The 12865-nt window shown below is 52.6% G+C and overlaps 3 protein-coding genes across 3 annotated transcripts; 2 read left to right on the top strand and 1 right to left on the bottom strand.

The window, feature by feature from the left end:
- The first annotated feature begins 332 nt into the window (after nt 1–332).
- HD553DRAFT_103144 (histone chaperone ASF1) lies at nt 333–2000 on the top strand. Its single transcript, XM_046176387.1, has 5 exons — nt 333–507; nt 615–720; nt 926–1000; nt 1087–1563; nt 1612–2000. Exons 1-5 carry the CDS (start codon nt 505–507, stop codon nt 1638–1640), a joined length of 690 nt encoding a protein of 229 aa, XP_046039819.1. The 5' UTR covers nt 333–504; the 3' UTR covers nt 1641–2000.
- Nucleotides 2001–5718: 3718 nt separating this feature from the next.
- HD553DRAFT_333588 (Glutamate/Leucine/Phenylalanine/Valine dehydrogenase-domain-containing protein) lies at nt 5719–7883 on the bottom strand. The gene is made up of 6 exons (XM_046182106.1): nt 7683–7883; nt 7380–7591; nt 7169–7283; nt 6471–7081; nt 6260–6395; nt 5719–6183 (listed from the first exon to the last, which is right to left on the bottom strand). Exons 1-6 carry the CDS (start codon nt 7743–7745, stop codon nt 5965–5967), a joined length of 1356 nt encoding a protein of 451 aa, XP_046039818.1. The 5' UTR covers nt 7746–7883; the 3' UTR covers nt 5719–5964.
- A 1667-nt stretch (nt 7884–9550) lies between these two features.
- HD553DRAFT_304766 (uncharacterized protein) lies at nt 9551–12848 on the top strand. Its single transcript, XM_046179062.1, has 9 exons — nt 9551–9799; nt 9881–10394; nt 10489–10955; nt 11026–11424; nt 11542–11664; nt 11744–11830; nt 11897–12248; nt 12324–12682; nt 12752–12848. Exons 1-8 carry the CDS (start codon nt 9683–9685, stop codon nt 12482–12484), a joined length of 2220 nt encoding a protein of 739 aa, XP_046039817.1. The 5' UTR covers nt 9551–9682; the 3' UTR covers nt 12485–12682; nt 12752–12848.
- The last annotated feature ends 17 nt before the right edge of the window (nt 12849–12865 follow it).

Here is a 12865-nt window from a genome sequence, read left to right as displayed (position 1 = left end):
GTGTCCTCTGCATTGCAAAGGCTTCCAAAGGAGAAGATTGGCTGGTGTTTTGAGCCGCAATGGTAGAAAGGTGGTTTAGAATACCAAAGCAAAGGGGAGGGCTTGGCATGTCCACCTTTTATCGACATTTTTTCGTGGTAAAGTGGACCTTGCAGGTCTAGCAATCGGTCAGGCGGTGCAGGTAGGTCCGCTCGTCCAAGAAGCCAATGACTCGCGGAAGCAAATCACGACAGACTCTCTTTGATTGAACGCGTCTTTACGCGTCGCCGCTCGGTGGATGGAGGGGGATGAGGGTTGACGCGTCTCGACCACTTGCTCCTCTCGACCTCTCTCCTTCTTCTTCTCTTCTTGTTCATTCTCGACATCTCCGTTTGACTGACGATCACTACGAACTCTTATATCTGCGTCGCATAAATCATCTGACATCCATCTACGTACTGCAACACTCACAAGAAGAACCAATCTCGCACGTACAAGAACCCACGATCGAGTCGATCATCAAACATGGTCCGTATCACATTCCTCTTATTCACTTCCCGCTCTTCCCGCATTCAGGCTGACCAACGTTCTCTGATACCTGCTCTTCGTCTGCTGTATCTTGTTGATGAGCGCAGTCTATTGTCAATATCAGAAACATCCAGCTGCTCAACAACCCGGCGAGGTTTGATGACGAGTATCAGTTTAGGATCACCTTTGAGTGTGTCGAAGGGCTGGAAGAAGGTGAGTGCTCGATGTCTTGATTGGCGTCTGAATTGAGGAAATGAACAGCGGCTGATGATACGTTGCATTGCTCTTGTCCTCTGTTCACCAATTCGGATCGTTTCTGTTTGCTGGAATGTATACCTTGCTGGCCCGTTTCTTCGGTTACGATCCATCACGGGGTCGCTTCCTTCTCAAATTGGTTCATCCTCGTGAATACCGATAGACATCGAATGGAAACTGCTCTACGTAGGAGACGCCAAGTCGGAAGAGTACGATCAGGAATTGGACAGCTGCATGGGTAAGTCTAGCTCGAGGCGATGATATCAACCAAGAGGCTTCCTTTTAGAACCAAGCTGAACCCCTCTTTTTCCCCAATCATAACAGTCGGTCCTGTACCTATCGGCGTCAACTCGTTCGACTTTACCTGCGCACCACCTCAACCTTCTCTCCTCCCATCGACCTCGTCTGAAGAGATCCTCGGCGTGACCGTCCTCATCCTTACGGCGTCTTACCGGGACAAGGAATTCGTCCGGGTCGGGTACTACGTCAACACGGAATACGAGGACGAGGCCCGTCGAGCAGAACCGCCTGCTGTGGTTGATTTCACCGGACTGATCAGGAACGTCTTGGTAGAAAAGCCTAGGGTGACGAGGTTCAACAACCCTTGGGATAGCGAGCTCAAGTCCAACCCTTGGGGATCGAATGCCGGGGACGCGTCGGGTCAGGCTCAGGGTGGGAATGTTGGCTCGGAGATGGCTGGAGGATCAGGGTCGATGCAGGATCTCGACGTGGGTGGGAAAGACCTCTTGCTGGACAGTCCTCTTCCTCCTCCTGTTGTCGCCGCTGTTGCTGGAGCTACGAGCGCAGGTGCACCAAACGAGCCGGCGGGAGCGGGGACGACAGGGGAAGGTGCAGCCGCGGATGTCGACATGGCCTAATTCATGCGCTCGACCGCAAGCCCACGCCCTCACCAAATCGTACGATTCTTACCGAAAGGAACCCAACAAAATCCTTCTACATCGCCTTACCGATCACTTCCTCCTCACAAACATCGCCCATCATCCATCCATGCCTACATTTTTACGACAAGAACCGAACGGACGGAGCCTCTTTCATCATCCTTCCACCTCCCTTGGACGAACGCTTCTCCTCTAGAGATTGAAACCTTGGCCAGTTTTCCGAATGTAACAGTACAGAAAGACCCGGGTAGACGTAGAGACGGACGAACGGGCGAACCCGTCTTGTCGGCCCGTCGGCGTCGATATTACGATATTATACGCATCGATTCTCGGCACTCTGGGTACAAGGTCGTTCTGTGTTCCTCGGGGGAGACGGTTCCGCAGCTCTACGTTTCTGCCATTGTGCGATGGCGTAAGGATTGTGATCTTGTGATGAAATAAGGCAGACGCTTCCTTTGTGTCAGCTTCTCGGTCGTCGACCGGCCCATGAGGCCACAAGGCATGTTGATGTGTACCATGTCACATGACGTTTGCGCTACCTCCTTTGTTGGCTGGCCATTGAAAGTCGTCACTGAACGAAGAAGGCTAAGCCACCTTGCAGCATATAAATCAGCGCTCTCTTTGCGGCTTTTTTGACCTCCGAATCAGTTCAAGACAAGATCGCTTGATCTCACCCGCCAACAATCCATCTTCCTACCATGTCTGAGACGGCCAATTGGGCTGAACCTAAGATTATCAGGGCTTTCGAGGAGACGGACGACAACTTGCTGAAGAGGCTCCTCGCACAGTCTACGTTCTATCTGTGGGACGAAAGTGGAAAGACCTATTGGAAAGTATGGTGGAGGCCGGGGCGGTATGGAGCATACAGTTCTTGGGAAACGGACACTCTGGGCATCTTGAATCGACTTGTCTCGATACGTCTTGAGAACAGTAGAGTCCAGATGGCCGAAGTGATAGCATTGTTTGGTGACCAGATTCCTGATTGGATGAGGGTGAACCTTGACCCGAGTGACGAGGATTTGGTACAGAGGACTGTCCGCCCTACCGTGAGTGCTCGTTATTCAGGTTGAGAAGACCAACACTAAGATACAGGGTATCTTTTGCGTACTGTATAGCCGGGGAATCTTCTGGACAAAATCATTGCGGCCCAAGCTCGTGAGCAAGGTGTTGCAGTGGAGACAGTGGAAGCGGCGATGGCCCGCATGGCCCGGGAAATGCAAGCGAATCCCGATTTGGTATTATCTTTTATCGAGTCGATCAGCAATCTGAGTGACAGCATTGACGAAAGGGAGGATACCTACAACACTGGCAGTACGAGTGTCGTCACCATTCGGACCTTTTGAAACCCAATTATATGTTTAAAATTGAGGCGTGTACGCGATCAGAAATCATGTGAAATTGAGTCTCTGAGATAGAGCCTAACTGACGTACCACACGAACGGCTAGCGGACGGTCCTACAGTAAAGATCACCTTATGAACGAACGACCGATGTTTTACCACTCGAGACTCGAAAGAGAACTGGTGACTGATGACATGCGTAATGTGATGTGATGTGATAGATAAGTACAGTGTTCGGCAAGGCAAAGCAAGGACGGCGACGAAGATGACGGTGGGGTGCAAGGGTCGTACTAATACAATCGTAATGTCGTAAGCAAGTCACAGACTAGGAGGCATGAAGGGCGTGGCGGTGTGTGACGGAATTTTTTGGCTTGTTTGATATTGTTCGTCAGTGGTGATTTTGGGTGATGTGGGCTTTGTGACCGAAGCTGAGATGCACGACACGGTCATCGACAATCAGTCGCTGCATGCGGTGGAACGATTATCTTCCGATTGACTCACCCATCAATTCCGCATCACCACCCGCTACCAGCCATCATCCTCGCCAGATCCAACATATCCCTCAACATCGACTCCCTGTCATCGTCCTTGCACCTCATCGTAAAATCAAACTTCTTCACCAGAGCGTCGACCTGGAGCTTGATCGTGTCCTCCCGGGACACGTTCTCGGCGGAGGGTGAACCAGAGTTGGGATGAGCGTAGAACCAGCTGGTTAGACGAGTTCGGAAGTCTTCTTCCAGGCCGAGTCTCTGTTGTCGCATGAAGGTATCATGAACGATGCTTCAGCGACATAAGATATGCTGAAGAATGATATGATGAACTTACGGCCGAGTCTACTAGTCCACCATGTTGATCAAGTCCGAGATACAGTCCGTTACGTTCCATACCCTCGAGTATGGCCGAGCAGGAGAGGGAAGACCTGGGAGTCGAGTTGCCGCTTTGAGACATGGTTGACTGGTAGTAGATGATGATGTGGTGTCGTAGCGGACGGAGAGTGATCGGTTCGCAGCGATAAGGAGGTGTTGCGAGAAGCCGTGTGTGTGCGTATGTGAAAGTTTGGTTGCGGTAAAGTGAAGAGTGTGAGGGGCACCGGAAGGGACGTCGAGGGGATAGCCACCGTCACATACATATATACCCACTTCTTCGCTCGAGAAGCTTCGGCACGTCGGCACCACAAAACAGGGTGACACAGCAAATTCCCGATCGAAGCAAAACAAATAACGTGATGATGGAAAAAAATCGTCATGGGTCACGTTCTTGTTCGACAGCAAATAGAAAGACAACAACCGGTTCCTGAGCTTGGGCGTAGCTAAAATTTCGCCGACGACGATCCACTTGCCGCCTGCTCCCAGCTTCTCCGTTGCAGATCGGACTTGATTCAGAGAGGATCCCGATCAATCCCGTCTCCAGCGTCCCCGCACAGCAATGCCTGGCCGGAGACTGCCGTGGCCATGAGAGAACGTTTCCAGTGATATCCAAGTGATCGAGCGGTAGCACAGCAAGACGACCAACGACGAACAACAGTGCAACAGCGTCGTCGCCCACGCGAGATCGAAGCTGAAACGCGAATCCTTTTCTTGATTCCGCGCGCGACCTCCGCTGTCGTCGTCGTCGTTCTTCCTGTAAGCGCTCGGCTCCCATGTACCGGAGAGGATCGACACACAGAAAAGTCCCGGGATATTGTTTCAAAGGGGTTTCTGATCATGTGCACGGGGCGCACGGACTTCCTCGCCTAAATCGGGGTCCGGGTGGATCCGAGATCGATTTCTGTCTCGGTCGCGTCGTCATATGGATCGAGTGAGACATTCCCCGCGTGGGTGATCTGCTGATCAACAGCGCTAAAACCATCGGTCGATGACGACTAACGGTGGTTGATCTTGTTGATGAGGAGCGGGACATCAGCTTAGGCCTACGCCGTGAATTGTAGGTCGGTCCACGGCTCGAAGAAACTTAGCAAGAAAGACTAACGATCAGTTATCAGTTACAGATTCTCTTCGAAAATGGCTACACGGCTTCAAACTGTCCATCCATATATAATTATTATTGACAACCGCGATCAGTGAGTTGAAGGAACCATCAAGGGCATCAAGCCTTCTTTGGTCTCTTGGTGTCCCATCCCTTGGCCTCATCAGCACACCATTGGCATCAGGAGCAAGACTCTAGGCTCGTGCTGCGAGCGATGTTGGCGAGTCACTGGATGCTTTGGGATTCAGGTAGGCTGGCGAGTATGTGCGAAAGCCGTTCTTGTCATCTTGTTCCCCGCGCAGAAGTGAGATCTTGTCTGCTAAAATCCGCCCTGAGTTCGCTGGAGAATATTGCTATAGCCATTTCGTGGATATGCTAGGTGCGCAGCAGACAGTAGCAGCGCCCTCGAAGCAGCCGATGAGAGAGTAAGAGATGAGAGCCATCGGCAGTATTATCTCGACACAACCTACAGATCTACAGAACCGTTGACGGTACGTCCGTTGAATATAAGACCACACCAAGAACTCGGCGACCGCTTATCCTTCGCAGAGCGGGAACATCCCGCCTTACCTCAGTCGTCCGCTTCGGACTTTAGTAACATTTGACCCGCCCACCCTAGCTGCTACTTCATCCGGCAGATCCCGGTAATCCTGCGCTGTCATAAGCAGGGAGCCTTGGCACCTTCACACCCCATCAAGTCATTACCGAAGATGAGCAGGGAATAGAGACAACCACATTGGCGATGGTCACAGCAGTCGTGATGATGGAGATGATATTTGATGGCGTAGCTCGACCCGTGAGGACGAATTCTCTCTCGAACGGGGAGCGCCGTCCGCTCTACTCGGCGCGGAGGGTGGGGCAGGGATGTGGCCCGTCTACAAAAGAAACCCCTTCTAACTAGAACACTAAAGACACACAAACACAAAAGACCCTTGATTTCGTTACGTTTCTATTTCCTTTTGGCTCGACTCGGTTTTGATGCCGGGGAGGTCGAGTTGACTACCACCAGTCACCCTGGTCCCTCATGGCGTTGGCGACCTTCAAGAAACCGGCAATGTTGGCACCGGCCTGGAGCGAGGGCAAAGTCTGACCGTTCTCCGAGTACTCCTTGCCGACCTCGTAGCATGACTTGTAACAGTTGGCCATGATCTCCTTGAGCTTCTGGTCGAGGACCTCGGTGGTCCACTGTTGACGACCCGAGTTTTGAGCCATCTCCAACTGCGAGCAGGGCGAGGTGGAAACATCAGCAAACTGGACCAAGAAGCAGATGCTATTCGGCGGAACCTGAACTCACTCCAGAGACGGCGACACCACCGGCGTTGGCGGCCTTTCCGGGAGCGTACCAACAGATCTGGTCACCCAATGACTTGGCCGAGTTTCGGGTAGCCTCGAACACCTCGATGGCCTCCTGGGTGCAACCCATGTTGGATCTGTCGATCAACCAAGAATGAATCGAGATCAGTTTCGAGGAAATCGACAAAGCGCGCGAGACCGGGCGAGCTTACCCCTCGGCGATGTATCGAACACCGGCCTTGACCAAAGCCTGAGCCTCCTCCTTGCTGACCTCGTTCTGAGTAGCCGAAGGGATGGCGACGTCGGCCCGGTTGACCAAAGTCCAGGGCCTCTTGTCCTCGTGCCACTCGAACTTGCCAGTGTTGCTGAACGCGGTCAAGGCCTTTCGCTCGAGCTTGAGGTTGGCAATCTCGGCGACGTCCTTGACGGTGAACCCGGTGTCGTTGGTCGAGATCAAGGATCCGGTCGAGTCAGAAAGCGACAAGACCTTACCTCCGAGCTCGATGACCTTGTAAGCGGCGTACTGGGCGACGTTTCCGGAACCAGAGATCAAGACCCTCTTTCCCTTGAAGTCGGTGTGGTCCATGTCCCTCAACATGCTCTCCAAAAAGTAGACACATCCGTATCCGGTAGCCTCGGGTCGGATGTAAGATCCACCCCAGGTGAGACCCTTTCCGGTGAGGATCCCGGCAAACTCGTTTCGGTACTTCTTGTAGGCACCGAACATGTAACCGATCTCTCGACCTCCGGTACCGATGTCACCAGCGGGAACGTCGGTGTCGGCGCCGATGTGTCGGGAGAGCTCGAGCATGAAGGCGTAGCACTACGAAGAGGCGAGCGAAGCGAAGCACGAGGTTAGCTCCTGGTCAGAGACGATTGACGACAAGGGGGCGACCACCAGGAAACTCACGAATTTCTTGATCTCGTTGTCGCTCTTTCCCTTGGGGTCAAAGTCGCATCCTCCCTTTCCACCTCCCATGTTGAGACCAGTAAGGGCGTTCTTGAAGATCTGCTCGAATCCGAGGCTGTAAGGGCGGAAGAGGAAGCAGAGAGGAAAGGTAGAAGACACAGGTAAGTGAGAGCTCCGCGGTGCACGATACGCTTCCCGCTCGCACACTTACAACTTCAAGATGCTCAAGTTGACACTGGGGTGCAACCTCAATCCTCCCTTGTAGGGTCCCAAAGCCGAGTTGTACTGCACTCGGTAACCCCTGTTGACCTGGAGCTGACCCTGGTCGTCCTCCCAGGTGACTCGGAACTGGATGATACGCTCGGGGATCTGGACGACGGTGAGGGCTTTTCGGTATTCGGGGTTCTTGGCGAGGAAGGGCTCCTGCGAGGGTCGAATTAGACAAGATGGAAAAGTGTGAGTGCGAAGTCAATAGCGAGGAGAGAGATGGAAAACGGGAGGGGCTGGGACGTACGAGGGTAGCGGCGACCTCGTGCAAGGCCTGCTCGAATTCGGGCTCGGGGGCGAGGTGGGACATAATCTTCGTTATAAGGTGGTGGTAAGGGGTCGTGTAAGGGTGTAGAAGGTGGTTGCGAGGTGCAAAGTTGAAAGAGAAAGAAGGAGAGGAGTAGGTCGACGAGGTGGGGTTGGGTGTTCGATGTGAACTGGACGAGGTGACGCTCTATATACTTGCCCGTCAACCCACGTCTGACCCGAAAAAGATAAGAGTCCAGTCACCCACACCTTCACCCGGTGTTCGCTCAGCCTGCCCCGCTCCCTTCCGTCCCCCCCGCTCCCACTCGCCCTCGACCCCCCGATCCAATCCAATCGTGTTCGCTGTTTGGCTGCTTCGGCATCTATTCTGTTCCCTTCCTCCTCTTCCACGCTGATCACCCCGCGTGTTCCTTATCTTTCATCTTCCGATCATTCATCCGCATTTGCATCCGATCCAATCGATCGCTTGCACCGGGTCGATCGGATCAATCTCGGCATCATCCGGCCATCAGACGCAAGGAAGTTGCCAGATCTCTGGGCAAGATCCCGGCATCTGATTGGCCAGAGATCACAGATCGCCAACACCGGGAGCTCTCATCACAGCCAATCAGATCTCGACATGACGAATACCCGGGGTGACGCATGCGGACGATGGTCCCGTCCCGGTGATCGCGGGAAAGCGAGAACGAGAACGTCGTTCAACCAAAATCTCTTTGGACCTGCGGCGATGCTGCAACGTCTCAAAGTGTTCAAAGTATTCAAAGTGTTCGAGCGATGCAACAGATAAACGACCATATTGCAACATTCCAGCTCAAAGCTTCCCAATCCATTTTACTCGACACATCGTTCATCCTCACGGATCACTCTCCATATCAGAACCCAATGTCCAGCCTCCTTGGCTCGATTGCCACGATAGCAGCAGCTGGAATTCGATAGTCGATACATCAGGTCTGGTTCCAACGAAGGGCATGTCCCACCACGATATGCGCACATGAAGGAAACTCCAGTCAATCTTAGCCTTTAACGATGTCGGCCGTCTTCATCGGAACGTCCAGCATCTGTACCGAAATGTCTCGCAGATGGGTCGACGCACAACTCGGCGAACCGACGGTCTGAACACTCTCGTTCAACGATTCGTCGGGCTTCGCGAGATTTCAGAGCCATTCAAGATCGAAGACTAGTGGAAGGTCAACCGATACGATACACTCAGGGTTGGGGGTGAGGGCGATCCAACCGCGATCTCATGGCCGGGTCGGATCTCCGACAATGCATGAAGATCAACGACAACGACGTATCGAACAGACCTCTGCGGCTGCGTAGATGAACATCTGTTCGGGGGGTGAAAGACAGACCGCATAAGGCTTCAAAATGATCCTCGGATCACATCTCTAGGCGGCAGAACACTGGGGGCTCATCTGGCGATGCTATGCTACCTCGCAGCGAGCTTCGAAAAGGATTGAGCATTCGATGCAGAGCTGGGGACGGTGGCGATCGAATACTGTAGAATGGATATCAGAAAGCAATGACGTTCTATAGCAACAAAACACATGTGTAATGACAATGCCGACAAGGTATAGGGAAGCTAGGGAAGTTTCTACCACGCCCAATACTATTCATTGGGGAAGAAAAGAAAGACGCACACTTCGTCGAGGTAAGAGAAAGACTCGCCTGCCCTCAAATGTGGAACACTCCCGCAGCGGTTCCGGCGAGCAATTCCGTGACAAGATTTTGACACACTCGATGACCCAGGCCAGTCCCTTTGTCATTGAGAGACTCGAGTCGACTGGCCAGACCTGCACGACAGGGCGCAGTAGGGGCAATATGCGATTACGTCAGCCCCCTTTGTGTGTTTACTTTGTGTGATTCATCATCCCCTTTCAACGGCGACGGTATCTGAGCCCCCTGAATAGGATCCAGAACGTCAGAACCAGATTGCGATTCCCCACAATTGTAGTCGCTACAACCTACTCATCGTCGTCAATGATAGGTCTAGTAAAAATGTCACACGACGAGCTGGAACGTTTTGAGAAGCTTTGCACCGACGTCGAATGGGCGACTCCCTACGCAAATGCACCGGACGAGTTGAAAGTTAGACGGGCAAGTCCCCTTTGAATGACTGACCGAAATCCTGATCCACACCCACAAAGAGGCTGATATCAGCGACGTTTTGCATCGTAGGGAAGAATCCTGGATGACGATCTGTTTGATATCCTGCCCCTCCTCGCTACCGTAGCCGATCACACCCAGATACCTACCTCCCAAGCGCCTTCTTTCACTTCGAGCCCGACCCTCGAAGGTCAATCTACCTCGGCAAAAGCGAGCTCCTTGACACACGAAAAGCTCGTAAAAGTAGCAGAACTCTTGGGGAACCATGCTAGTCCAAGAGAAATGGTGCTCGCCGTTGGAGAAGGGCTGGAGAGAGCTATTGCCGATGTAGAGGATTGTTACCTTTTCGACGAGGACGAGGATGAAGATACAAGTGACGATGAAGAAGAGGAAGAGGGCCCGAGCGTGAAGGGCGATCTGGCTCTCGCCAACTTGAACCTGGAGGATGATGACGAGGAAGAAGCAGGGGATGTTGGAGACGATGGTGCTGTCAGTGGGAACAAGGCCAGTCTAGCTGGGAAGAGCAGGACGACATTGGACGGGTTGATCCGAAGGGTGTTACTCTGCCTGGAAGTGCTTGGTCGAGGTAAGTGTCAGGATTGATTCCTACAGAGACCGTAAGACAAAAAAACGTCAAGTTCTGACTTGCAAATCATTTTACGCCCATTTCCATGATTTAGCACTCGTCAACCCCTCCGTCCGTAAACCGCCCTCCGAGCCCGTCCGTTCAATCCTCCTCACTCTCGGCGAATTCGTACAACAAGTCTACACGGCCGTCAATGCCGATGCATCATACTCCATCTCGGGCTTGAGCGGATTGATCATCGGGACAGCTAGGTTTTGTACAATCGTGTGGGAATCCGGGGCGGTCAAGCCCAAACTTCGGAATAAGGACGATTTAGCCCTGGAAGCAGGAGGAGAAGAGACAAAGGAGGAGTTAGAGGCAGTAGTGATTCGACCGATGGGACAGGCGGTGGTCCTTTTGCACTCGAAACTCGAATGGGAGGCGTTGGATAGATGGTTCACGCTGTATAGCGGCGAACTGAGCGGGAGGGGCGGGTCGTACGCAGCGAGCGATTATGACAGGTTCAAAGAGGAGGACGATGCGCGACCCGGAGTCGAAGCGGAGGTAGGCAATGCGATCAAGGTCAGTCGCAGTTGCCGAGATGGACGAATGGCAAGGAGTGGAGATGCTCATCTGGTCATTCTCGTGACAGACCGCACTGGCTGCTTTTGGCTACGGAACCACACTACAACTCGTTCAGCTAGTGACACACCGACTAACGGGATTCTTACCTCATACCGCACTCATCCTCCTAACCTCGCCCTCTCAAGTCCAGCTTACAGCAAGGTACCTGAATGCGGACACATCGAGACACCCGAATTGTACCGACCAGGAAGAAGAGGAGATACGTATCAAAGCTCTGAAAGAACAAAAACGTATGATGCTGGATCAATCGACCGCAGCGTTGGGGTCTGCGACGCAAGGCTTGGCAGTCGATGCTGGGTGTACCTGGATTTGGCTTATGGTAGACACGATAAGGATGGACCGACAGTGGTATGGAAACGTGAGGGATATATGGTTGGAGGAGGAGACGGCGGAGATGGTTATCGAGGTGAGTCATCTCGGTTTCCTCTCCTGCTCTCATCGCCGTCAGACATGGCCTCGGTTCACAAGGGCTGAAAACTCCGTACTTGGATCGTCAAATTGCGCGCCTTCTTCTCGATGATAGTGGATCATGCCAATCGTTACACAAAACCCTGGATCACCTAGACAATTCGCTCTGAAACGGCTGCTTAGTCGGGTTCCCCGACTAGTCGGGTCTCCTGAGGGATGGGCCAGACTGTGCGATCAGGTGCGTCTTCCCTGCTGTCTTGTACACTTTCGGTCGTTCCTGTAAGAAGCTGAGCATACCGCATGGATGGCGGATACAGGTCATATCGGAGATGAACCCTTTTGTGGAAGCGAGAACCATAGGATTGAAGATTGTTTCAGAGGATCTGAGCAAGATAATTAGGATGGTGAGCGTTCGTTTACGATTAGGACCTATCGCTATGAGTTAACGCCGCGTCGGGGCAAAACTCCAGGATCAAAAGGAATATCGTAAAAGTTTCTGGACAACGCTTGCACCTACAATCTTTGGGCTTCCGACCACCGAGTCCGATATCCGGACGGCGACCGTGCTAGAGATAGCCGACTCGATCTACCCTGAGTGGATCGTAGGGAGTACAAACATGTTATACCATTTCAGTCGCAAAGATGCCGAGGATATCGCCCGTGATAACGAAAGGGCGCGCAAGCATATGGACGAGGGGGCTCGGACGAGACTAAACGAAACGGCCCGCATCAATAGAGAAGAGGACAGGCAAGGTGTGGATGTAGAGGGTTGGTTGAAGGACTTGAAGGATTTGATATCGAAGTGGGAGCGGGAGGTCGAAGGCAAGTCCAGTGCATTCGTCGTTGCCTGTGAAGATACAACCAGCTCAAGACGTCGACCTATCCAACTAACTATAGATCTCGCCGCATCTGGAGTTCTAGTCGAGGAAAAGCAGGTCGATAAAGTCACGTCCAATAGTGTCAGCAATGACGACAAGCCCACTGGTCTACGGGAAATGGTAGTCTGGCTGAGAGAGGCCGTCTTCTGGGCAGAAAAGCTGTTGGGCGGAACTCGATGAGACATGCATTTCGACAGCAGGCGTATGGTGTGCCAAGTTTCAAGCCGCAGGAGTCTGTCATATCCAAATTGAATGCGTCACGAGCATTGCATGTCACCGTGCAAAGTCAGCCTGTTTACCCCATCCTAAACAGTAGCAGAATAGGTTCATCCATACCTGTTTATGCCTTGTTTGAGCTAGGTCCTGGATTAGATTAGGGTGAGATTAGGTGTGATGAACCTATTCAGGCCGGAGTAAACAGGCTGACTTTGCACGGTGTGCATGTAGAGCTTATAGGATGAAACGTCAGAATCCATGTCGTTGGAAATAACGCATATTCGCTATTTAGCGATCATCACTTTGTCAACATCATCATCGCCTACCCATGTCCTGCCCATGTTC

The sequence above is a fragment of the Filobasidium floriforme genome (assembly GCF_021052385.1).
Source record: "Filobasidium floriforme strain CBS 6241 chromosome Unknown HD553scaffold_2, whole genome shotgun sequence".
NCBI classification, from domain to species: domain Eukaryota; kingdom Fungi; phylum Basidiomycota; class Tremellomycetes; order Filobasidiales; family Filobasidiaceae; genus Filobasidium; species Filobasidium floriforme.
The sequence above is the reverse complement of the archived record's forward strand: the minus strand, read 5'-3'. Positions and strand labels throughout refer to the sequence as shown.